Source organism: Chiloscyllium punctatum, chromosome 17 (genome assembly GCF_047496795.1).
Source record: "Chiloscyllium punctatum isolate Juve2018m chromosome 17, sChiPun1.3, whole genome shotgun sequence".
Classification (NCBI taxonomy): domain Eukaryota; kingdom Metazoa; phylum Chordata; class Chondrichthyes; order Orectolobiformes; family Hemiscylliidae; genus Chiloscyllium; species Chiloscyllium punctatum.
This window is the reverse complement of record NC_092755.1, coordinates 74,398,649-74,425,346: the sequence shown is the minus strand read 5'-3', so window position 1 is coordinate 74,425,346 and position 26,698 is coordinate 74,398,649. Positions and strand designations below refer to the sequence as shown.

General features: G+C 39.1%; 1 protein-coding gene across 3 annotated transcripts in view; it reads right to left on the bottom strand.

Moving 5' to 3' along the window:
* ift81 (intraflagellar transport 81 homolog) overlaps positions 1–26,698 on the bottom strand; it is a 149,780-nt gene that overhangs the window by 82,876 nt on the left and 40,206 nt on the right. For 2 of the 3 annotated variants that reach the window (XR_011962981.1, XM_072587493.1), the window contains exons 12-15: positions 13,424–13,573; positions 10,233–10,361; positions 5,306–5,395; positions 2,935–3,021 (exon numbers count right to left, since the gene is read on the bottom strand). Coding sequence is in view for 2 of the 3 variants with exons in the window: in XM_072587493.1 (XP_072443594.1) it covers positions 2,935–3,021; positions 5,306–5,395; positions 10,233–10,361; positions 13,424–13,573 (456 nt within the window). In the remaining variant the exon portion in view is untranslated. Of the gene's footprint in view, positions 1–2,934; positions 3,022–5,305; positions 5,396–10,232; positions 10,362–13,423; positions 13,574–23,163; positions 23,285–26,698 lie in introns of those variants that run through there. The other variant, XM_072587494.1, reaches the window with a different exon arrangement.

Here is a 26,698-nt window from a genome sequence, read left to right as displayed (position 1 = left end):
GTTAGTTTCAGTTCCTTCATATGTAAATCCCAGAACGTTATTAAAGTTACATTCTCAAGATTGCTTTTAACAATAGATGTTATCTCAGCTCAGATAATACATTCAAGGTGTGAAGTTAAAATCTGTTTCCCAATGTTAGGTCAGGCTGATTCTATTTCTAAAGTGGGAGCTACAGAATCTTACATGGATTTATGAGTTTTTGAGCAAAATAAAATGTGATTCTGCAAGTACAAATTGGCCCCACGAACTTGTGTACGTGTGTGCAGGGAAGACAGTGAGTGTGTGCGTGTCTGTGAGTGGGGTGTGTACGTGTATGTGTGAGTGGAATGGGGTACAAGTCTGTAAGAGGGGATGTGAGAGTGAGTGGAATGGAGTATAAATCTGTGAGAGGGTGTGAGGGTGTATGTGTGCATGCATGTTTGTGTGTGTGTGTATATGTGGAATGGGGTATAAGTCTGTGGGAGGGCGGGTGTGTGTGAACGAATGAGTGAGAGAGAGTGAATGAGAGTGAGTGAGAGAGTGAGTGAGAGACTGAGTGTGTGGGGAATGGGATATAAGTCTATGGGAGGGCAGGTGTGTGTGTGAGTGAATGAGTAAGTAAGTGAGAGTGAGAGAGAGTGAGAGAGAGTGAGAGAGATTAGATTAGATTAGATTAGATTAGATTAGATTACTTACAGTGTGGAAACAGGCCCTTCGGCCCAACAAGTCCACACCGCCCCGAAGCGTAACCCACCCATACCCCTACATCTACATTTACCCCTTACCTAACACTATGGGCAATTTAGCATGGCCAATTCACCTGGCCTGCACATCTTTGGACTGTGGGAGGAAACCGGAGCACCCGGAGGAAACCCACGCAGACACGGGGAGAACGTGCAAACTCCACACAGTCAGTCAGTCGCCTGAGGCGGGAATTGAACCTGGGTCTCTGGCGCTGTGAGGCAGCAGTGCTAACAACTGTGCCACCGTGCCGCCCACTGCCGAGAGTGAGAGAGAGAGTGTGAGAGAGTGTGAGAGAGTGTGAGAGAGTGTGAGAGTGAGAGTTGAGTGAGAGTGAGTGTGACTGCGTGAGTGTGTGTGTGAATGTGTGTGTGAGTGAGATTGAGAGTGTGTGTGTGTGTGTGTGTGTGTGTGTGTGAGAGAGAGTGGGAGTGTGTGAGCGAGTGTGTGAGCGAGTGAGAGAGTGTGAGTGAGAGAGTGTGGCCGAGTGAGAGAGTGTGGCCAAATGGGAGAGTGTGGCCGAATGGGAGAGTGTGGCCGAATGGGAGAGTGTGGCCGAATGGGAGAGTGTGGCCAAGTGTGAGAGTGTGTGTGAGAGAGTGAGAGTGAGAGTGACAGTGTGTGAGTGAGAGTGAGTGTGAGAAGAGTGTGACCGAGTGTGAGAGTGTGTGTGAGAGAGTGACAGTGTGTGAGCAGGTGTGAGAGATGAACCCAAGGTCCTGGTTGAGGCCATCCCCATGGATACCGAACTTGGCTATCAGCCTCTGGTTGGCCATTTTGCATTGTTGCCTGACCCAAAGTTGGCTTTGGACTATAACCTGGGCTGGTGTGATTTTTAATTTTGTCCACCTTAATCCAACACCACCACCTCAAAATCATATTTACAGCATGTAATTCCAACCTCACTGAACTGTGTCCAGTCTCGATTGTGCCAAGAGGACACATGTGCACAGCATGAATACCACAGAGTTAAAATAATTGGCACCAAGAAGACAAGTTTTATGGTAACTGCCCCAACAACAATTTAGCTCACAAGTATAGCAAGAATATACATCAATGCTGTCCTATTTTCAAATGAGACTAAATATCCAGAAACTAATAGTATTTAATGAAAATGATTTATGACTAGGAGTGCAACAGAACAACCATTCACATAAACACAGCTTCATTATAAGTTGAAATGCCTTCAAACAAAAAGGAAGAAGAATTATTTTGTTGTTATATCTTCAAACAACAAATCATACCAAATAGAAACCCCTGGCATAATTCCCAGTTTGCACTTACTTAGCTAGGATATGATGGGAGGAGCTGCTGTTGGACTGGGGTGGACAAAGTTAAAAATCACACACCAGGTTATAGTCCAATAGGTTTACTTGAAAGCACTAGCTTTCGGAGCGCTATTCCTTATGAGCTACCTGATGAAGGAGCAGCACTCGAAAAGCTACTGCTTCCAATTAAACTTGTTCGACTATAATCTGGTGTCATGTGATTTTTAACTTTAGCTAGGACAAATCTAGCCATTGCATTATACGTCGAATCTCTACAGATCTTTTTGCACACATCTATCTGTTTGACAAGGCAGGGTAGGGTGACACTTATCAACTTCCAAATATACTCCAAATTCTTTCCAGTTCCGTAACTCTGAATTTAACCTCTTTCATCAACCTATCTTCCATTCTAGTAGTAACCAGAAAATCCTTAAATTATAGAGAGTTTGACTTTTATCCATCAATCGAAAAAACTTCATGCTACCCGGTCACATTAGCCAGCTCTCACATTGAGGTTTGTCTAGATTACAACTATCAAGACCTTGACACTGTATGTGACCTTGTCTTCTTAAATATATCCCTGAATTGGTACTGGAATTGTGTTCATGTAACTAGAGTGCAACATTGTGCATATGCAAACATTAACTATAGCTCTATTAACTATAAGATATTGGAAGGAAGTTACCTGTGATCCTTTCAACTAGCTAAAGTCCTTCCCTTCAAGAGAGCAAGGCAGGAAGAAAATCCTCAAATTTAGTTATTTCTGATTTCAAATAACAAGATTAAGAATGTGTTGTGTGTTCAAGATATTTTCTATAATGATTTCATGCAAGTTAGGCAATTATTTTGGTAGTCAAAGAAAAAGTTTTCCAGATTTAATTAAATGATGCAACACATTGCCAGCAGTGGCTATTGAATATGTAAAATGAGCTTGAACTTGCCCTACCTGTTCAAGCTTAGATCGATTGCTTTCCAAACCTGCTGCACAACTGTCGTAGAGTGATTTTTTTTCTTCATACTCTTGAGTTAGTTCCTAATGTAAAATGGCAAAATGTCATGTAAATGAAACTATGAGCAAGCAGCATGTAACACTGAAACAATCTGCGTCCTTGTCAATCATAGATCAAGACCTTGCATTGTCAAATATATTTAAGAGAGAACAGACCCTTCTGGCCCCCATATCTGTGCTGACCATGATGCCAATCTAAACTAATCCCATCTGCCTGCACATGGTCCATATCCCTCTATTCACTGCCTGTTCAAGTGAATGTCCAAACGCCTCTTAAAAGTTGCCATTGTATCTGCTTCCACTACTTCTTCTGGCAATGTGTTCCAGGTATCTATCACCAGCCTGTATAGAAAATGTGAAGAACTTGGCTCGAAGGTAGAAGACAGAGGGTGGTAGTGGAGGGTTGTTTTTCAGACTGGAGGCATGTGACTAGTGGTGTGCCATAAGGATTGGTGCTGGATCCACAGTTTTTTGTCATTTATATAAATGATTTGGATGTGAACATAGGAGACATGGTTAGTAAGTTTGCAGATGATACCAAAATTGGACAGCAAAGGTGGTTACATCAGAATACAACAGGATCTTGATCAGCTGGGCCAATGGGTTGAGGAGTGGCAGATGAGTTTAATTTAGATAAATGCAAGGTGCTGCATTTTAAAAAAGCAAATCTTAGCAGGACCTATACACTTAATGATAAGGTTATCACTTAATGATAACCTATACACTTAATGAGAGTGCTGCCGAACAAAGAGACCTTGGAGTGCAGGTTCACAGTTCCTTGAAAGTGGAGTCGCAGGTAGATAGGATAGTGAAGAAGGTGTTTGGTATACTTTCCTTTATTGGTTAGAATATTGAGTACAGGAGTTGGGAGGAGATGTTGCGGCTGTACAGGACATTGGTTAGGCTACTGTTGGAATATTGCGTGCAATTCTGGTCTCCTGCTTATTAGAAGGATGTTGTGAAACTTGAAAGGGTTCAATAAAGATCTACAAGGATGTTGCCAGGGTTGGAGGATTTGAGCTATAGGGAGAAGCTGAATAGGCCGGGGCTGTTTTCCCTGGACCATCAGAGGCTGAGGGGTAACCTTAGAGAAGTTTATAAAATCATGAGGGGCATGGATAGGATAAGTGGACAAGGACTTTTCCTTGGGGTGGGGGCGTCCAGAACTAGAGGCCATAGATTTACGGTGAGAGGGGAAAGATATAAAAGGGACACAAGGAGCAACCTTTTCAAGCAGAGGATGATGCATGTATGAAATGAGCTGCCAGAGAAAGTGGTGGAGGCTGGTACAATTACAGCATATAAAAGGCATCTGGATGGGTATATGAACAGGAAGGCGTATGGAGAAAATGAGGACTGCAGATGCTGGAGACAGGAGTTGAAAAATGTGGTGCTGGAAAAACTCAGCAGGCCAGGCAACATCCGAGGAGCAGGAGAATCGACGTTTCGGGCATAAGCCCTTCTTCAGGATATGGGCCAAGTGCTGGCAAATGGGACTAAATGGGTTAGGATATCTGGTCAACATGAACGAGTTGGACCGAAGAGTCCGTTTGTACATTCTGTACATTTTGCTGTACATTTCTATGACTCTAACTTGCCTCCTTTAAACATCCCTCCATCCTGATGCTCCTTAGTAGCTGATATTTTCACCCTCGGAAAAGGCTTTGAATATCCGTGCCTCTCCTTATAGTTAATACACGCCAATCCAGGATATATCCTGATAAACCTCCTGTGCACCCTCTCCAAAGTCGCTACCTTTATCCTATGGCATAGCAACCAGTACTGCATGTAGTATTCCAAATTTGGCCTAACCCAAAGTGTAATACAGCTGCAACATCATATGCCAACTTTTATGACCAATAGCCTGATTGATGAAGGCAAGCATGTTGTACATCTTCTTTATCACTTGAGTTGCCACTTTCAAAGAGCTATGGACTTGCAAGTCCGCATTAAATTCCTATTTTCCATTTCACCATCCAACTTTCCAACAGGCTTTACATACTTTCATTTGGATTGAAATTGCAATACTGTATTTTCCATTCAGAGTTTAATAGCTGACTTGGTATATGAATGTCAATAATGAAAGATTTGTGTTTGGTGAAGGTCAATTATTACCCAGATACACTTCCCTTTACAACAGTAATGACTTTGTGGCTAATATGCAGACTGAAATGTAACGGTCAAATTAAATAATGGAATTTGGTAAACCAATATAAAGTTTTGATTTTGCATGAAACTGGTAATCAGACACAAAGGAAGTGGTATATTTCAGCACTCTCTGCTTTGCTGTTTAAAGTCTACCACGCACCTGACACTTTTGACGCAATGGTCGTAGTTCTTTGATGACAGGAGCCAGGGCAGTCTTCTTTTCAGAAATAAGGGCATTGAGTTTCTTTATCTGTAGAAATGTTACAACAAAAAAGATAGCACTGGTTCAAGATCTGTGCGTAAAGCTTATTTTCCCACAATAAGAAATATAAAGTTAACTTGTAGTTACCCAAATTTCAGCAATGTAATACATTCTGAACTCAATATTTTCCTTTTTGTTCTGAACTTTTATAGGCTGCATGTATATCTTATATATATGAAATTCAAAGTTGGGAAAATAAAACCAACCAGCAATATAGCAAGTGTCACAAAAAAAGACCCCATACATGTTAAGTCAAGTCACTTGTCTACTCTGCTTATGTAAGGAATACATGACTGTTTTTTGTGTGTGTGTGTGAGTGTGTGTGTGTGTGTGTGCGCGGAATATTTGGAAAGAAGAGAGATTAGGATTGACTCAACCATTTCTAAGAATTTTTAAAATCATTTCAACTTTCTCAGCAATCTTCTCTTGGAAGTGTAAACAAAACTCAGGAATACAGCAGAAGTTTTGGAAATTGCATGAGCGCATTTATGGGTTAAATGTAATATTTTTCAGTAAGGGTACTTCTGTTCACATTAGGGTATTCACAGCTGAAGATAAACCTAGCAACGCTCTAATGACATTGTAATGGAAAATATTTGTGCATCCTTGTGAAACATGTTGATATTTTGTTAGGAAGGGGCACCAATGACTTTGAAAAACAGATTATCAACCAAATTAGGAAGGAATTCAAAATTAGCAGTCAAGCTTCAGGAGCGTTCAGATATATGGGTTTGGAAATTAAGCAAGGCGAGTCAAGTGCAATTCTACACCAAGAGTCTTCCTTGGAAAATATCAATTTGAATGCAAATATACGTACAAGGTCTGGACAGAAGAATGAGGCTAATATTAAGGATGAGATGAAACTGCTGAGGAATCTTGACAGAGTTCAACTGGTTAGGCATACAGAGCAGAGTGGATACAAGTTTTGATATGTTGTAACTTAACCTGGCCATGAAAAATCCAAAGGTGGAAGATATTTTGAAGTGAAAAAAAATCTATAAAAAGTTAAAATAGAGCAGTGTAGGCTAAAGTTTTCAGCTTTGACTGATCCCAATAATATGACATTAACCATGATTTGTGATGCCTCACATCTTGGTGATGGACTTTCCAGTGCAAGAGCATTTGTGAAATTCCTTGTGGAAGAATATGGGAAAAGTCATCCCTCAGCGTGGAAAGCAAAGAAAATAAGAAAACAGTACATTAGCTGCTGAAGTCTGTTTCTCACTGATGCTGCTGACATGACATAGAACTTGTGCAAGATCTTAGAGGATTAGCTATATGTAAAACCGATTGAAAGAACAAAATCAACAGAATGTTAAGAAATCAAGTTTAAAAGGGTAGATGTCAACCATCAGATTATTTCATGAAGTGGAATACCTCCACAGAAAAAACTGTTAAAGCTTCTGAAAGAAGCACGTCTTGCCATTTAACAGTGGGAATATGAAATTATGCTTTACCAAAAGAATTACAGATTTTTACACATCACCTCCAACATTGATTGAGAGCAGGTGATCTTTGCTTGACTTTGGTATTTTGTTCGGTCAATGCTGTCCAGTGGTTACAGGTAATGGATTTGAAACTTATTGGGGTCTCCCCACACAGGTTTAAATCTTGCTGATTATTTTTCTTATTCTTGCCGATTTGGAGGAATCTTGTGGTACAATGGTTCTATCCCTACCTCTGGGCCAGAAAGTGCTGGTTCAAGCCCCAGCTGCTCTGGAGGTTTGTCATAACGTCTGAATGAATTAATTAAAAATATCTACCTCCTGCGTTAAATATATACCCCTTAGCATAGTTTAATATGCTAACTGATATAAGTGAAGAGATGAGTTTCGAAAGTTGTTCTGATGCAGTGTCAGCATCTCTACCTCTGATCCAGGGGATCTAAATTTGCATGCTGATATTACTACACTTACACAATGAGCTTACTTTAAGTCAATTCACGAATAAACCATGCCAATGCCACTCTATCACAAATGCATGTTGAAACATAACCAGTTTGGATATGCACTAAATGACCTCGGAGGTATTCAACCTTTTGTTGAAAATTCAACATTTGGTTAACACCCAAGTGCTAAACTAATTTGCTAATTAATTGAATGACAGCATTGGAGCTGCAAGGGAAACACGTGCTTTCTTTTAATCAACCAAAATTACCTGACAGTAACAACTTCATGCAGAAGTTCAAATAATAAAGTACAATACATCATAAAAGTATGTTATATATGTTATACAAATGTGTTACAATGTAACCTAGCTTTAAAGTGTTCTACAGTGTAGTAACTATCATGCTTGGCCTATTCAACTTGACATGTATGCAAATTTTTATGACCTTAAAAAAATTACATGTGCTATAAATGAGAAGAGCAAATAATGGAAGATGGGGAAATTGAATTCAATAATACCACTTGAATAAGATGGCAAGTCACTACGGAATTGTACTCTTAATGGCGAAAAACGGTTTTCAGGAAATTGGAAAGAAAATTTAAAATAAAAAAGAAAATTAAGCATGTGTATTGACTTCTGACAGTTTAAACCTCAAGATGTCATGCATAATTACTCTGCAGTATTATGACGATAGCAAACACTCACTCCACTGGTTTGTTCCAGAATTAAATTATAGGTAATAAATGCTGAGGCACTGAAGTGATCTCATACAATCTGTTACTATGCTGTCATGTAAATCAGACAGAAATAAAATTATTTAATTTTAAATTAGCTGTTCTTTGCATGTTTTATTCAATGAAAATAAAATTGACTTATCTTAATACATTTCAGATACCAATCAGTCAAGTGCATTTTCTATGTTCAGCAAAAACACCAAGGCAAGTCAAACACAGCACATTGATCAGACCATCAACCTTCTTCACCTTGGGTCATCTTACTCTAGTAAAATCATGAGGGGAAAGTAGCATCCAAAGTTCAATCCTTCCTCAATGAATTCCACTCAATTTCTTTGAAAAAGGACTGGATACTGACCATCACTTTTCAAGTCACTATTTCATTTCATTTCATTTCATTTCATTCAAGTTGAGCTATTGAGAAATTTCACAGGAAAAGGGTTGTTCTCTAGCCACTGGCCTACAGTTTTGGAATAGACAGGCAGTAGCTGGAAGAACACAGAAGGCTATGCAGCATCAGGAGGTGGAGAAGTTGACGTTTCTCTACCTCCTGATGCTGCCTGGCTTGCTGTGTTCTTCCAGCTTCCTGCCTGTCTATTTTGGATTCCAGCATCGCAGTTTTTTTTGTCTCTACAGTTTTGAAAGGCATCTCCAGAATAAAATATAAATTATTTGAACACAATGTATTTTTACTAATAAACTTCTTTGCTAAATTACTTGATTTCATGTCCTTTATTAAATAATGAATGCAATGTTTCTATTCCCTATGATAAAGTGTTATAATGAAGATTTAAATATAATCATAGATAATATTGGAAAAGGTAGACTGAATTCCCTAGAAGCTCGTCTTTGTTCTCATCAACAAAATGTTCAGCGAAGTGCTAAGAATCACATTGGTAAAACTCCTGATTGAATTCAGTAAAACTAATTAGTTTGATATGTTCTTTTATTTGTGCATCAAAACTTTCATTTTCCTATGAATGGCTATTAAAATATGAAATGATATAGGTGCCTCCATGTAAAAGAAACAATTTTTGTTCTGCTTTTAAAACAACTCAAGAAGGTGAATTGTCAGCTTTGTATCTAAAGACCTTGACTCTCACCAAGAAAAGTTTAACTGAAAGAAGAAGCAGAATATTGTTATTTCTTCCTGAGGAATTAAAATGAATCTAGGATTGGATCATTCAAATCAATATCAACTGAGCTTGTACAATGCTTTATATTAACATATTTCAAGCACTTCACACAACAGATTAAATTTGAACTACTGTTGTTAAATGTCAAATGGCATTGTGAATAGCAATTGATTAGAATGTGAAAATTTTCTTTCCCATTCCATGATCAAATGGTCAATTCTTCCGTGATTTTTAAAATCCTGTAATATCACATTTATTTCAAAATCAGGCCATCTAAAGGGTGGTCATTACCACTGAGGCTAGAAGGAGAGGAGATTACAACAGATACAAAAAAATGCCATTATTTGGTTGAGTATGAAATGACTCAAAATTAATCAGTTATTGAAAAGATAATCTTAATTATTTCTTAGAAATATAGAAGTAGTTAAACAATGCCACATCTATTGAAGGGGATGGCTAGCGCTCATTTCACACTTTGCAATGGGATTGTTAGTTTTAAATCTGAGAACAATAAAACTTTGTTAAGCGAAGGTGTTAAGAGATATGGGTCAAAGGCAGGTATACAGAATTAGATCACAGATTGGCCACAATCTCATTAAATGACGGAACAGGCTTGAGAGGCTGAACGACCTACTCCTGTTCCTATTCTAAGGTATACAGAGATGGAATTTTAAATGAGATAATGCCACAGAAATGCAACACATGTCTCAGTTTTTAGCATGGTCTAGGCAAACATAAAGCAAAAATAAAGTTATATATTTAACCTGAAGGAAATAAACACTAAGTAGATTCCAAAATACCAATGTGAAAAAATTACAAGCATATTTTGGCAGGCAGCTTTTCTTCATGCAAAATAATTTATAAAAACAACTTTGACTAGATGGATTAATTATTGGGAGGTAGAATGATTATGAATAGTGAATTGATATAATAGGTTAACAACAGCAATATGTTACCTACGATAGAAAAGGGTATATTACCATAATTATAATAATGGTTTTTGCAAATGTTTGTAACATATTCCTTAGTAACGAGCAACTACTTCATGATTTTATAAAAATGGATTACCATTTCAGACATTTCGTCAAGGGTTCGTCCCTTCACTTCATCCAACTCGCTCTTCAATGCGGATACCCTCTCCAATTCCTCCTGTGTGTCACTGAAGCCAGTAATACCATGCTTAGCTTCGAACGCTTGCTATGAACACAAATCATTTGATGAAAATATTAAAAAGCTAGGTATATACAGAATGGAGGTAGCCATTTATATCATAGATGTTATAAGTTCCAGATCAGGAGCTTGTACATTTATTTAGAGGGTGTTGAAAATTCTAATAATTTGAAGCACGTGACATGGTTGCTACTAAAATTAATTGTATTCTTCCATTCGAATGGAAATATTATAACCTCATTAGTGAGCAGCCATTTTAAGTAGCTGTAGTACATGGAAGAGATAGTCCTTTTTAACCTGGTAAACAGTAGGTATGATTCTGAATTCAGTGTACATCTGCAATCAACTTTACCTTGTGGACCGTACTGAACGTGAAACCCAGCAAATGTAGGGAGGGTAAATAACTGACAGGAGGAGCTGTCAATTTGAAGACCCAGAGGCAGACAGACCAGCAGGAGATCTGTGTGGGACTCAGAAGCATTTGCAGCAAGTTAAAAGGAGCAGGGGGAACAGAGGAGTCCCAGAAGCTGACAGAGTGGCAGTCACGCTGTGTAGGACTCATGGACTGTAGTAGTGAGGTATAAAAGAACAGTGAGAGCAGCATAGATTATTTTCCAAATGGAAAAGTCTTCAGAAGTACAAAAGGGACTAAGGAGACCTGGTTCAAGATTTCTTAAGGCTAATATGCAGATTCAGTTGGCAATCAATCTGAGTGTTCATTTCAAGGGGATTAGAATACAACAGCAGAGATGTACTGCTGAGGCTGTATAAGGCTCAGCAGTACGTGTGGTCAGACCACATTTGGAACATTGTGAACAGTTTTGGGCCCCATATCTAAGGAAGGATGTGCTGGCTTTGGAGGTGGTCCTGAAGAGCTTTACAAGAATCATCCCAGAGATGAAGGGCTTGTAGATTCTGGGTCTGTACTCAATGTAGTTTAGAAGGATCAGGGGGAAATCTCATTAAAACTTACAGAATATTGAGAAGCCTAGATAGAATGAATGTGAAGATGTTCCACTCATAGGAGATACTAGGACCCATGCACAGAGCCTCAGAGTGAAAGGATGACTTTTTAGAACGGAAAATGAATTTTTTCAGCCAAAGGGTGGTGAATGTGTGGACGTCATTGCCAGAGAAGGCTGTGAAGGCCAAATCATTGAGCTTTTCAACGCAGCAACAGATAGCAACGGGATCAGGGTTGGGGGAAAGACAGAAGAATGGGGTTGAGAAAGATATGAGCGATGATCAAATGGTGGCCATAATTCAATGAACTGAATGGCTTAATTCTGCTCCTAAATCTTATCATCTAAAAATAAGAGGTTAGATTTAAGTTAGGAGGTAGAAGGCTAAAAGGAGAGTTGATGGAAAAGTTTTTCATGTAGGGAGTCTGGAATTCACCATCTGAAAGGGTGTTGAGTAGAAACTATTGTAACATTGAAGCAATATTTAAACATTCACTTGTGTTGCCACTGTCTCTAAGACTATGGGCCAAAGCCAGAAAATAAGATTAGTATCATTAGATTGTTGCTGACCAGTGTGGACATGATGGGCTGAATGGTCTCCATCTGTTCTATAAATGTCTATGAGATCAGAAAAAAAAATCTATAGGGACTCCATGTCCACTCAACTTTCAACTCTGAAAGCATTTTAATGGAGTGAATCATCCCAGAGTAAACATCAAACAAAATTTGACACCAGGCTACGTAAAGAGGCATCACGTCATGTGACCAAAGAACCCAGTATTAAAGAGTGCCTTAGTGATGAGGATAAAAGTAGAGTTCAGGAATGCAGGAAAGATTGAGAGAGGAATTGGTAGCTGGGCACAGCTGCCAATGTTGGTACATGGAAAATTAGGGGTGTACAGGAAGCTATAGTCATCACGACTGGTTGTAGCATTGGAGAAGTGAGGACATGGAGGTATTTGAAAATGAGGTTGAGAAGTTTTAAAATCAGTGTATTTCTGAATTCGGAGTCAGTGGGTCAATGAATGTAGAGGTGATGGACAAAAGGGACTTGGTACGAGTTAGGACAGGAGCAGAGATTTGGCAGAGTTCAAACTTATAGATTGCAGCCTATTGTTTTGGGGGGGCTTACAGAACCTGACTGTCAAAGGGAACTGCAATAACACAAATCATTACAAACTCAGACTGTTACAGTTATCAAGTAAATTCCACTTTACAGGGGCAGCGCAGTGGCTCAGTGGTTAGTACTGCTGCCTCACAGCACCAGGGTCCCAGGTTCGATTCCAGCCTCGGGTGACTGTCCGTGTTGAGTTTGCACATTCTCCCCATGTCTGCGTGGGTTTCCTCCGGGTGCTCCGGTTTCCTCCCGCAGTCCAAAGGTGTGCAGGCCAGGTGAACTGGCCATGCTAAACTGCCCACAGTGTTAGGTGCATTAGTGGCTTACTCTTCGGGATGGTCGGTGTGAACTGGTTGGGCCGAAGGGCCTGTTTCCACACTGTAAGGAATCTAATCTAATCTAATCTTGCATATTTTAGAATTTTAAAAGATATTCTAAATATAACATACTGGAAATAATGCAACAAGGGCAGATCATTTTAGAAAATCCTAGAGTTCTGCAAGAGAACAAAACAAAATGAAGAATGTGTAGCAAGCTAGTAGAAACTTTGTATTTGGTACCACACTATCCCATTTTGAATGAGTATTTGACTCTCTTATTCAGAAACAGATCTTCAGATATTGCTTTTTAAGATCAGTAGAAAAACAGAAATAGATTGAAGCTTATATTTATTCCTTGTAGCAATTGAAGTTTTTAAAAGACCAAAGCATTATGCTATGGATTTCATAACCCTGTGTAACCAAAACAAAATAAATAAGGATAAACTTAAATATTCAGCTATCTGAAAACATATTCTGCATGCTAAAAGACAAAACTATAAAATGCCAACTGGTAACCACTCATGCTTTTCAAGGTAATCAATGCAGTATTAATTAGATGCATGGAAGCTCGGAGGGATGACCGAAATGGTTTCATCGAAAGTTGGGTCATTGTACGTTTATTATTGTTTGTGTCTCGGAATAATCTTGAATTGGACAATGAATATATTAAAAGTTAGGTTTTCATATTACCAGCTGTTGCTGTATGGCCTCAAATCGCAGTTTTAAAATTTCTTCAGTTCGCTGCAGCACACCATATTCTGCTCTTAGCTCTGCCAGTTCTTGACGTTTCTTCTTATAAACTGTGCTCTTACTACGAAGCTTGCTGACGTAGCGTTTGAACTAGAAATAATGGAAATGACAGGGTAGTAAATTAATATCCTCAGTGCTAAAAATAGATTTTGAAGACAAGTATTTCAGAGCTGCAAAAGAACATAATTAAAAATGTTATTAGTTTCAGAACCAAAACCTATCTCAGTGTGTACAAAACAAGACTGATTGGCAATGCTAAGAATCTCAAGAATTTAGTACAGAACAGGGCATATTCTACAAAAAGTGTCCTGGGTGTAAATATTACAAGTGAGCAGGATTAGTGGATTAATTGAAAGGGTAGAAGTGCAGGAGAGGCGGTTAGCTCAGTTGGCTGGACAGCTGGTTTGCAATGATTATGATGCAAATAGCATGCGTTTATCCTGAACTAGCTGAGGTTATCATGAAAGATTCTACTTCTCAACCTCTCCCATCATCTGAAGCATGGTGACCCTTGGTTTGAACCACCACCACCAGTCATCTCTCTGATGAGAAAGCAACTCTATGGTCTGCTAAGACTATGGCAACTTTATTTTTATACATAAAGGAAGAAACGCAGGCAGATATGTGGAATGAGCAGCAAGACTGCCTTGGTTCTGCACTGACACTGGGCAAAAATTATCCAGCTACTGCTATGCAGAAGATTTGAACAGAGTTTTCCTCCTATCCGCCAAATAAGCTCAATGTTGGCTTATTATCTTACTTTAAAATTTTAGATTAGATTAGATTAGATTACTTACAGTGTGGAAACAGGCCCTTCGGCCCAACAAGTCCACACTGACCCGCCGAAGCATATACCACCCAGACCCATACTCCTACATTTACCCCTTCACCCAACACTACGGACAATTTAGCATGGTCAATTCACCTAACCTGCACATTTTTGGATTGTGGGAGGAAACCGGAGCACCTGGAGGAAACCCACGCAGACACGGGGAGAATGTGTAAACTCCACACAGAGAGTCGCCTGAGGTGGGAATTGAACTCGGGTCTTTGGCGCTGAGAGGCAGCAGTGCTAACCACTGTGCCACCCGTGCCACCCACTAAAATATATGTAAATTACTTCATGTGCATTTATAAAGCATGGAGTCTGTATTTTATAGCCAACTTGATTATTTCTTTGTACTTAATTACCTTGGTCTAACAAAGAAACTCTACCATCTTTAAATTTATTTAACAAACAGTATAATGCAAGAGGTACAGTCTATATTATCATTTAAACAAACAGAAATGCTTTTCGTTCAATTTCTGCTTGATTTTGTTTGCATTGAAACATTAATTCATAATAGGAAAAATGTTTTCAAAGCTTTCCCTTATAAATAAACCCCGTTTCACATTTTCCATAGGTTCAAGTTGTTAAATCTACATCATTTATACAATTGGCTATTAGAATATAATTCCAATCAAGCTGTTTATCTTTTTTTAATTCACTTGTGGGATGTGGGCATCACTAGCTGGCCAGCATTTGTTGCCTGTCCCCAGTTGCCATTGAGAAGGTGGTTGGTGAACTGCCTTCGTGAACCCCTGCAGTCCACCAACTATGGGTTGACCCGCAATGCCATTATGAGGGAAATGCCAGGACTTTGAATGGGCAATATTGAAGGAATGGTGATATATTTCCAAGTCAGGATGGTGAGTGGCTTGGAGGGGAATATGAAGCTGGTGGCATTCCCATATATCTGCTACCATTTTCCTTCTAGATGGAAGTAGTCTTGGATTTGGAAGGTGTTGTCTGAGGGTCTTTAGTAAATTTTTGCAGTGCATCTTCTAGATAGTATGCACTGCTGCTACTGAACACCAGTGAGAGGGAGTGAATGCTCGTGGATGTAGTGCAAATCAAGCGGGCTGCCTTATCCTGGACGGTGTCAAGCTTCTTGAGTGTTGTTAGAGCTGCACTCATCCAGGCAAGTGGGGAGTATTCCATCACAATCTTGTAGATAGTGGACAGGCTTTGGGAGTCAGGTGATGAGTTACTTGTCATAGTATTCCAACCCCTCACCTACTCCTATAGCCACTGTGTTAACGTGGTGAGTCCAGTTGACTTTCTGGTCAATGACAACCCCCAGGATGTTGATAGTGGGGGATTCAGCAATAGTAACACCATTGAATGTCAAGGGATGATGGTTAGATTATTGGTGATCTCTAACTAGTGATGGTCATAACCAGGCATTTCTGAGATGCGAACATTACTTGTCATTTGTCAGCCCAAGGTAGACAGGCAGGAGGCTGGAAGAACATACAAGCCAGGCAGCATCAGGCGGTGGAGAAGTCGATGTTTTGGGTGTAACCCTTCAAGAAGGGTCGGCTTCTCCACCTCCTGATGCTGCCTAGCTTGCTGTGTTCTTCCAGCCTCCTGGATGTCTACTTCGGATTCCAGCATCTGTAGTTTTTGTCTCTAATCTGTCAGCCCAAGCTTGGATATTGTCCAGATCTTGTTGCATTCAAACATGGACTGTTTCAGTATCTGAGGAGTCGTAAATGACGGGAATTGTGCAATCATTGGTGGACATCCTGACTTCTGATTTTATGATGGAGGGAAGGTCATTGATGAAGCAGCTGAAGGTAGTTGGGCCTAGGAAACTACCCTGAAGAACTCCTGCAGAGATGTCCTTTAGCTGAGATGACTGATTTCTAACAACCATGACTATCTTCCAGCCATTGGAGAGTTTGCCCCCCCGATACCCATTGGTCCAGTTTTTCTAGGGCTCCTTGATGCTACCCTATGTTGAATGCAGCCTTTATGTCAAAGACTATCACTCTCACCTCACCTCTGGAATTCAGCTCTTTTGACCATGTTTGAACCAAGGCTGTAATGAGGTTGGACTTGAACTTGGGCTTCCTGGCTCAGATTTAGGGACACTATCATGGCACTAAAGAGGACTTGTTCCTCCATGCAAGTTTTCTTTCTAAATTAACCTGTTCAGAGATGTCATAACACACTTCTGGATCAGGTGGCACTTGAATCCAGGCCTTCTGGCTGAGATGTAAGGGTACTACCACTGCATTACAGCATCTTCTTCCTAGATCTGAGTAGCTGCAACACGAATGTTGCCATTGCCATAACTATCTTTAAACTAGTTAAAAAGATAGTTGGTTCTAATTGTCAGGATAGTCTCAGAATCCCAGAAGCTTTACAAAATGAGTGAGTGGTAGGGAGCAGGTCACACACATCAACTAGATTTAACTGCTGGATGTTAACCCAAAAACGTTGAAGCTCCAGTCTTCTATCATTGGGACTAGTAACAGCAGAAATAAAACCCTGCTCCTGTTGATTCAAAGATGGGAATGTTACGATTAATCCAAATGATTGCTCTATGAATGGAAGAATTGGAGTACAACTCATTGAAGGACTCCAAGGCATAATCAATCTGTTCTAATGTCATTACATAAAAAATTTGTGAAATTACAGGAAAAGTTCTTATCCTGGGTTAAGCTAATAGAATTTAACAATTTTAACAAGATATAAGTATGTTAATAATGCCCAGAATCTACAGAGGCATTTTTCCCATTTTCATCATGACTGACTATGTCTTCACCTGTCTTGATTCTAAGCTCAGGAATTCCCTACCTGAACCTCTATATCTCTCTACCTAGCCTTTCTTCTTTAAGAGATTCCATAACATCCACTTCTGTGACCTCTTACAATCACCTTTTCTGATATCTCACTTGGCTCAGTATCAAACTTGTCTGGTTAGTGCACCTGTGAAGCTCTCCTTAGAATGTCTTACCACATTAATGTTAGTTCTTAAATACAATATGAATTCCAGCAGGGTACATAAGACATTACAACAGTATTCAAATATTCTGGATGACTGAAGGAAATTGTAAGGGCATCATATGATGCACTATACACCTTATTATCCAATTGGCACAGTTGGGACTTTTAACCAGCCAACTTCAAATTAACGAGAGCATAGAACAAATAAAAGGCAAGGAAGTTTTAATGTATTGGAATGTTGTTCCCCTGTTCAAGAAAGGGAACAGGAAAATCCTGAGGACTGAGTTTAAGAGCCTCGAGGTTTTGCTGCAGATTTATAAAACCCTGGTTAAACCACAGTTCAGTTCTGGTCGCCTTATTATAGATTAGATTCCCTACAGTGTGGAAATAGGCCCTTCGGCCCATCAAGTCCACACCAACCCTCCGAAGAGTAACCCACCCAGATCCATTTCCCTCTGACTAATGCACCTAACACTATGGGCAATTTAGCATGGCCAATTCACCTGATTGGCACATCTTTGGATTGTGGGAGGAAACCGGAGCACCTGGAAGAAACCCACACAGACACGGGGAGAATGTGCAAACTCCACACACACAGTTGCCCAAGGTCGGAATCGAACCCAGGTCCCTGGTGCTGTGAGGCAACAGTGCTAACCACTGAGCCACCATGCCGCCCCAAAGGAAGGATGCAGATGCTTTAGCGAGGGTGTATAGGAGATTAACCAGGATGCTGCCTGGATTAGAGGGCTTGTATTATGAAGAGAGGTTAAGTGAGCTAGGGGTTTTCACACTGGAGAGAAGAAGGAAGAGAGGTGACTTAATAGAGGTGTACAAGGTAATGAGAGGCATAGATAGAATAAATAGCTAGAGATTTTTCCCCAGGGCAGAAATGGCTGTCACGAGGGGTCATAATTTTAAGGTGATTTGAGAAAGGTATAGGGGAGATGTCAGAGATAGGTTCTTTATGCAGAGAGTGGTGGGTGCATGGAATGCACTGCCAGCAGTGGTAGTACAGTCAGAGACATAAGGAAATTTAAGTAACCGCTAGACAAGCACCTGGACAGCAGTAAATGGAGGGGTGTGTAGATTAGGTTTATCTCAGATTAAGATAAATGCTCGACACAACAGCATGGGCTGAAGGGCCTGTACTGTTCTATGTGCTATGTATTATACAAAACCATTTCTTGAATTTTGAATTTTCCAGTACAAACATTCTAATGGTACAGTAGGAAATTAGTTAAACAAAAAAGGAAATACTGAAGTAAGTCTGCTGTGATCTTTACATAACTTTTTTTGAGGGTTTTATATTTTAAATTAATTTATAAAATACTTTTCCTATGTTGTATTATAACAAATCCCTCCCCTTTTTATATCTGAAACATGCAAAACCTGCAGCTAAGAGAAAGAACAAATAAATCTTCCCAAGGAACTACAATGACACTAACAGCTGTACTGGAATCACGCTATTTAGTTTTGCACTTCCTTCATTGTGGAAGTGCATGTGACCTTTGCCAATAGCAACACCAAGCAAAAGAATCAAATTCAAATGCTAAATGGTTATTTAAATTAGTGCCATTTAATTCTTGAAATCTTTCTTTGCCTTTCGAAGAATGCTACAGTTGATTGCTTCAGCTCTGCATTGTATTCTCCTGCATTGCGTTACTTTTTTTAAACATTTTTGAAATTCTTTTCATCCTCAGCTATCCCCAAATATTTCTCCTAATTGCCAATGCTTTCTTTCTTTAGGTTGTAATGTTTATTTCTGAGACTCTCAAATACCCATAAAAGATCTCACAATAATATTTCAAATAGGAGCAGGGAGTCCCCTGTGATGTCTAGGACAAACATCCATCATAACCCAAACAGATTATGTGATCGTTACCTCATCACTATTTGCGGGAGCCCACTGTACCTATGTTGGAAGTAGAGCATTTGGGATGTCCTGAAGTTTTAAAGGCACTGTATGTGTGCAAGTATTTCTTTCTTGTTAAATGAGGTGCATCTTAAATTAAACTCAAATAAATGGAAAATTGCAAGCTGGCGATATGCAATTTGCAGTTCCATTCACAGAATGTATCACAGCATTGGAGTAGATAATTCAGCATTCTACTAGACATTAATAAATAGAAATCACATCATAAGACACTCTTAAAATGTTGTTAGTAGTTTAGAAGAGAGACGTGCTCACTAGATTTTCAATTAGTTCTTCTCAATTCTCCAATTAGAATGTAACCTAGCTTGCCGATGCTTCTTTTCACATGCATGCTCATAAATATTGTTAGTATATGTGAATAAACTCCAGCTTCTCTGAAGTAAAAACTCCAGTTTCTTTCAAAAAGATATTGGTAAAAGGCAGGGCACTCAAGTCTTCACAAGATGATGGCCATAACTTTCCACCTTTAAATTTCTACCACCACACAAATTACATGTTGAGCAATTTCACCTATGTTCAACACAAATGTACTGTACAGCCAGAAGCAATTTCAAATTAATACTCTGTAGTAGGAACTTAGAGGCAGAAACTAACATGAAATAGCAATGGCATACAGACTCACACAAAAGAGGTTATAGTGGGGTCAGGAAGGTAATTAGATAATTACATTTAATCATTGAAAAGCTTTTTGTGTTATTATCTTCATGAAGGATTTGAAATGAAAAACTCAGTTTTTTCGAAGGCTTGGCTTAATATTGTTGTCCAGGCATGTGAAATTGCTTCAGACTGTGCAATCTAAAAATAATTAATGTATCTAAATTCCCAGGATACAGCTCTCATTCTGATTGGACATTTATTTTGAAAATGAAACAAGTTGAATTTTGAAAGAGACAGAAAACCATTCATCAGCCTCTAAAATATAGATATCCAGAAAATGTGAGTTTGCTAGTCACTGAAATGTTGGAAGGATAATTTTTTTAAAAAGCAAAAGCAAAACTATTGCCTTTTTTTATCCTAACTTAAATAAGGAAAAATATGTGCAATGGCTGAACAAAAACATAAATAAAATAGGAAGTCAGAATGAGAAGGGAGCTATCAAGAATTGCAGGGCACATTCTTCCCAGAATCCCTACCATTACCTTTCTCTGACATACCACTGACCTTCCAACTGAGGGAAAGAACAAAACGCTAGTTAAAAAAAAAGTCAAAGAGATTTGCACAAAAATATAGTTGAGTGAAAAGCTGAAGATGGAGAACCAATAAAAAGAAACAATAGTTAACAAACATATATTAATGTTTTGTATGTAATGATATAGGACATTCAACAATTGTTTTTATAAAGGAAGGTAAAGATGGGGGAGGGGAGTAAACAGAAGGGTAGGGAAGGGATGAGGGAGAAAAGGAAAAGAAGATGGGAAGGAGCTGTCTTAAATTTGCCCAGGAGGGGATTCAGTTTGCAGAGTGGTCAATCAAATCACAATGGAAAAACAGAAGTTGCTGGAAAAGCTCAGGTCTGGCAGCATCTGTGCAAAGAAAAGAGTTAATGTTTTGTGTCCAGTGACCCTTTTATGTAGGATATGCAATTCCTGATATGGCAGGACTCACAAATGAAGACAAGGCTGCATCAATTAGGGTTATATTCACTGGGTTTTAGAAGAATAGGGGGCATCTCATAGAAACCTATTCAAATCTAATAGGACTGGACAGAGTAGAAATAAGGAAGGATGCTCCCAATGAATGGGAAGTTCAGGACCAGGAGTCACCGTCTAAGATAAGATGGGTAGGCCTTTTTCCAGAGAGTGTTGACCTGTGGAATTCTCGAACCCAGGAAACTGTTGAGGCCAAAACATTGAAGACTTTTAAAAAAGATGAAAATATAGTGCTTAGAACTAAAGGGATTCAAGGATATGGGAGAAAAAGTGGGAACAGCGTACGGAGTTGGATGATGAGCATTTTGAATGGCATAGTAGGCTCAAAGGACCAAATGACCTACACCTGCTGCTATATTCTTTGTTTCCTATTGCATACATCTTCAACTAAAAGTGTCACGCGCATCCATTTCAGTCTTCTGAAATTCTCAGCATCACTGGTAACAGTCTTCAATCAATTTCATTCATTCCATGTGATATCAAGAAATAGCTGAAGACACTGGTTACTGCAAAGGCAACTGACAACATTCTGGCAACTGTATTGAAGGGGTGTGCTCCACAAGCTGCCATGCTGCTGACAAGCAGTTCAAGCACAGTTACAACTTACAATACAGTTACAGTATCTACACAGCAACATGGAAAATTACTGAGGTACATCCTGTGTTAAAAAAGCAAGATAAATCTAACTAGGATAATTACCACTGTAATCTGTCTACTTTCAGTCAACAATAATGTAATGGACAATGATATGAACAGTGCTACCCAGCTGCACCTGATTAGCAATGATATGCTCACTGATGCTCAGTTTGGTTTTGGAAGTGCACTCAGCTCCTGCCCTTTTTTCAGCGTTGATTCAAACATGGACAAAAACACAAACTGCAGGTGTGAAGTGAGAGATACTGGCCATGGTATTGAGATAGCATTAAATTGAGTTTGGCATCAAAGAGTCTTGGCAAGTCTGAAGTAAATGGGAATTGGAAGGGGAGGGTGGGGCAAAGTGAGTTTTTATTGGTTGGAGTCATACCTCAGGAATAGCAGTTGCTTACAATATACACATTGACAGTACTCAAGAGTAAAAGTATTTGCCATACTATATGTAAAATAGAAGGATTTAGTGTATATGGATTTTTATAAACTATTCATTAATCTACTTAACAAAAGGTTCACTACAAAGATTCAGATATGTGATCCAAAGCCTAGATAGAAAGTTGTTTCATTGACTAAAAATTTGGACCAATGGATTTTGTTCGAGTTGGAAGTTGTCTTTCCTTGGGTTAGTGGTGAGCGCACCTTAGTTTATCATGTATACAGATGATTTGAAATTGTGCTACAAAGAGCACAACAAAGATATGTGTTGATAACTTATAGGAAGATGGTTATGATATTTGAAGTCAATCATATTTGTGGCAGGCACGGTGGCACAGTGGTTAGCACTGCTGCCTCACAGCGCCAGAGACCCGGGTTCAATTCCTGCCTCAGGCGACTGACTGTGTGGAGTTTGCACGTTCTCCCCGTGTCTGCGTGGATTCCCTCCGGGTGCTCCAGTTTCCTCCAACAGTCCAAAGATGTGCAGGTCAGGTGAATTGGCCATGCTAAATTGCCCGTAGTATTAGGTAAGGGGTAAATGTAGGGGTATGGGTGGGTTGTGCTTCAGCGGGTCGGTGTGGACTTGTTGGGCTGAAGGGCCTGTTTCCACACTGTAAGTAATCTAATATCATCTCAGTCACAGCATATAACTGCAAGAGGTCGTCTTGTAGATATTTTCTAACCAACCCATTCAGAGATGTTATTACACACCTCTGGAGCAGGTGGGAGCTGAATGCAGGCCTCTTGATCCAGAGGTAGAGACACTACTACTGCTTCACATGGGCCCTTAAGATCCTCTTAATATTGTCCTTGACACAACTGTCTTCAGTAGCTTCAGATGTAGTCATAAGTGGGGATGTTTATTAATAATTGCATGATATTTGACATTATTGGTGGGTCCTCAGACACTGGAGCAACTCATGTTTATATGCAGCAAGACACAGATTACATCCAGGCTCAGACTAATTGGCAAATAACATTGGCACTGCAAAAATGTCATGCAATAACCATCTCCAACTAGATTAATTTAACTATCACTTCTTGATGTTCAGTGGCATTATCACTACTGAATATCCAACTGGCAACATCCTGGGAGGGTTTTTATGATTTACCAGGGACAAAATGACTAACCATATAAATACTCTGGCTACAGGAGACAAAGTGTAGGAATTCTACAGCAAGTAACTTACACCTCTTGTAACTGGTGAACTGGGGAGACAAGGCACATGTAACTCACCTGGTCTACTTAGGTCGCACCTTCCAAACCCTTGGCCTCCTCAACATGAAAGGACAACAGTAGCAGATACATGGGACCACCAGCATTTGTAGGCTCCCCTCCAAGTCACACAATATCCTGACTTGGAAAAATAAAAAAAATTCACTGTTGTTAGGTCAAATGCCTAGGAATCGCCACTGCATGGTGGGTGTCCTGACACTTTAAGAATTGTACCGGATCAAAAAGGCAGCTCATCACCATCTTCTGGAGGGCAATTAAGGGTTGGCAATAAATATTGGCTTAGCCAGCAACGCCCACATCCCATAAATGAATTTAAACACATTTCTTCCTTATAAGGAGGGAATGCCTCTCTAATCCACTTTTCTCCTTTAAGAAACCTCTTAAAACTTGCCTCTGATCTATTATCTTAGATGATTTGTTGCCATGTTTTGATTTGTAATACTTCTGTGAAGCAGCAAGGGATGTTATGTTATATTAAACACACTACTTAAAAAGAAACTGTTGTCTGAAACACATTCAGAATTTAATTGTTAAGCATAAAAGCCAAAACAAATTCTGATACAAGGAGCAGAATGTAGAAATATTCAAAAATTAATTCTGATTTTGTATAATCTATTAACAAAGCTGAGTAACTGAAACACTGGACCTTTCATGTCAATCACAATTTGATCTTCAAAGATCTATGGATCGCATTCAAATATTGTGAAAAGAATGCAACATGTGCGATGTATTTGTCATAGGTCAATGACACCTGTTTTTTGGCAAGCCACAAATGATATTCATAGCTTGGTAACTAGAGCTGGGACACTACATATTTAGTAGGTTACAGGCACCCCGCTCCCCTCCACCTCCCCACCCCTCCTCCTCCCCCCCCACCACTTCTGACAAACTTAGGCTACACAATAAGTGGACATCGTCACCTCATCTCATCTGGATAGAAATAGAATCTATAACTTGAACTGTAACCTCTGCTTGGTGTGAGAAATCTTATCTACAGAAAATGTGACATTTTCCTTTGAAAATTGGTAGCAATTGTACCAATATTATATTTACTGTGCAACTGCATTAACATTTGATCCAAAAAGTGTAATACTGGTTTAAGAAATCCATAAGGGTTATAAATATACTATCTGCGCAATTCTCAAGGGCTAACAACATTGTTTCATCTTGGTCTAAAAACACTACAAGCCACTAATGTCAGAGCAATATAAAACTGGTCACACAAGCACATGCCACTCAGGAGCAGCAGTTGCTTATAATGTAGAATTTGACAGGGGGCAATGAACTCAAATTCAGCAGGAAATAGTATTTGTCACACTGTGCATAAAATAAAAGGATATATGGATCTGGATTTTCATAAAGTATCCATTAATCTATTTAACAAAAAGATCACTGTCAATATTCGGATATGATCCAAATCCAGATAGATAGCTGATTCATTGTATAAAAATTTGAAACAATGGATTTTGTTCAGATTGGAGAATGGTTGGAACTGGTTTACCCTTGGGTCAATGGTGGGCATGCTTTTGTTTACTTTATATGCACTTTCGCATAGGGAGCACAACAATGACATTTGTTAATGATGAAATAGGAAATCAGCAAACAGTAAAAATGGAAAAGATTTCAGAAGGAAATTGGCAGACAGATGGCAGATGTATCTTAATGCTTTGTATCAATGAGTCTTATAGCACAGAAGTAGGATTTTCAACCCATCATACTTCCGCTCTGTTATAAAACTAAGCAATCCGTCCTAAGGCCCTGCTGTTTGCCCACAGCTCTGCAATATTCCCCCACATAAGATTTTTATCCAATTTCTTTTATTAAAGTTACAATTGAATCTGCTTCCAATGTTCTTTCAGGCAGTGTATTCCAGATAAGCATAAAAAAACCTTTCGTCGTTTAGCTCAGGCTTGTGTTCTTTGGTTATCAATCCTTCAGCAAGTGGAATATTTTAGATAATAACACGTGAAATAAGTAGTAGTGTTGATCATACAACCCCTCAAGTCTATCGAATGAAATCATGGCTGTCCCCAACCGTGACTCCACTTTTCCTCCCATCTCTTTATCCCCTAATTTCCTTGGCATCCAAAAGTCTATTAATCTCAGTTGAGAATATATTCAACAATTCAGTATTCACATCCTTCTGGAGCACATAATTTGAAAAGATTCATAAACCTCTGGTGAAGAAATTCTTTCATATCTAAGTTGAAAATGGCTGACCGTTATCCTGAGACTGTGCCTTCTAGTCCTAGATCCTCCATCCAAGGGAATCAACCTTTCAGTATCCACCCTGTCTCAAGTTCTTGGAATCTTGTCTGTTCTACGGGATCACTTCTCATTTCTTCCACACTTCAGAAAGTGTAGACATATTTCCACTCATTCCTACCTCAGAAGACATCTCTCTCAACCCAGAAATCAATCTAATAAAGTTTTATTGCAGTTTACATAAAAAAAAATCCCTCTTTAGATATTGAGAACAAAGCTGTATGAAGTACTCCAGGTCCAATCTTACCATAACAATTCTTCCCACAAAGTTTCTTATCTGGTACTTTTCTAATAAATAGCATCTGCATTACCTCCAAAGTTTTGATTGCTTCCTAAATTTAAAAACTTCAGACAGCGTATTTAGGGTGCTGTAAGTTGTTTTTTAAATAGCAAAACAAAATTGTCCTGTGACTTTAAAAATAAATCATACAACCTTGCAGATACCTTTGTTCATAAACCCTTTGTAGGATTTAAAATTATAATGGCTCTGCTCAAACTTCAAAAATTCAAAATTCATATTTCTTTGCCCATTTCACCAATTTATTTCCTCCCGAAGTCTGTTACCAATCTTCCTCACTGTTTATTACCTTTTCCAGTTTCAAGTCATTTGCAAACTTTGGAACTATGCTGTACATATCCAAGTCCAGCATTTGATCTGAAGCCAACTTCTGGAGAGCATCACTGTACACTTGCTTCCAGCACGAAATGCAATCGTCACCTCCACTGGTGTGTTTTGTATGTGTAGTGATGGACTTTGGGAGAAAAATTAAGGAATGATACACATTCAACGAGGTGTGCTAAAAGCCATGGAAAGATATGTTTTAGACATATGAACACATAATTCCATGAAAATGTGAATGCAAGTTTGTAAAGCCACAAAAAAGCCAACTACATTTTGGCTTTTATACATAGAGAAGTAGAAGATAAAAGAGGTTATGGTAAATTTAAACAAGATATTTTGGTCAGATTGAAAATATTATATACAATTTCAGATGCAAAAGTACAGAAGAGATACTAAAGCCATTGAGAGTAAGTTGATACGAATGAGAGAGAGGAAGAGGGACACACTGTTGTTGGAGCATTGAATATTTTGATTTGAGAGAATGGATGGAGAAATCATGTTTTTTTTAAAAGGGAAATTAAAGGAAAATACAGGTTATGGAGAGCTAGCAGAGCATTCAACTCTATGTTAATGCAGGTTTTGAATTTGATTGCAAGGTTTTAATTAATAAATTGAATCTATTGATTCAAAACAATTTGGAGTGCATAG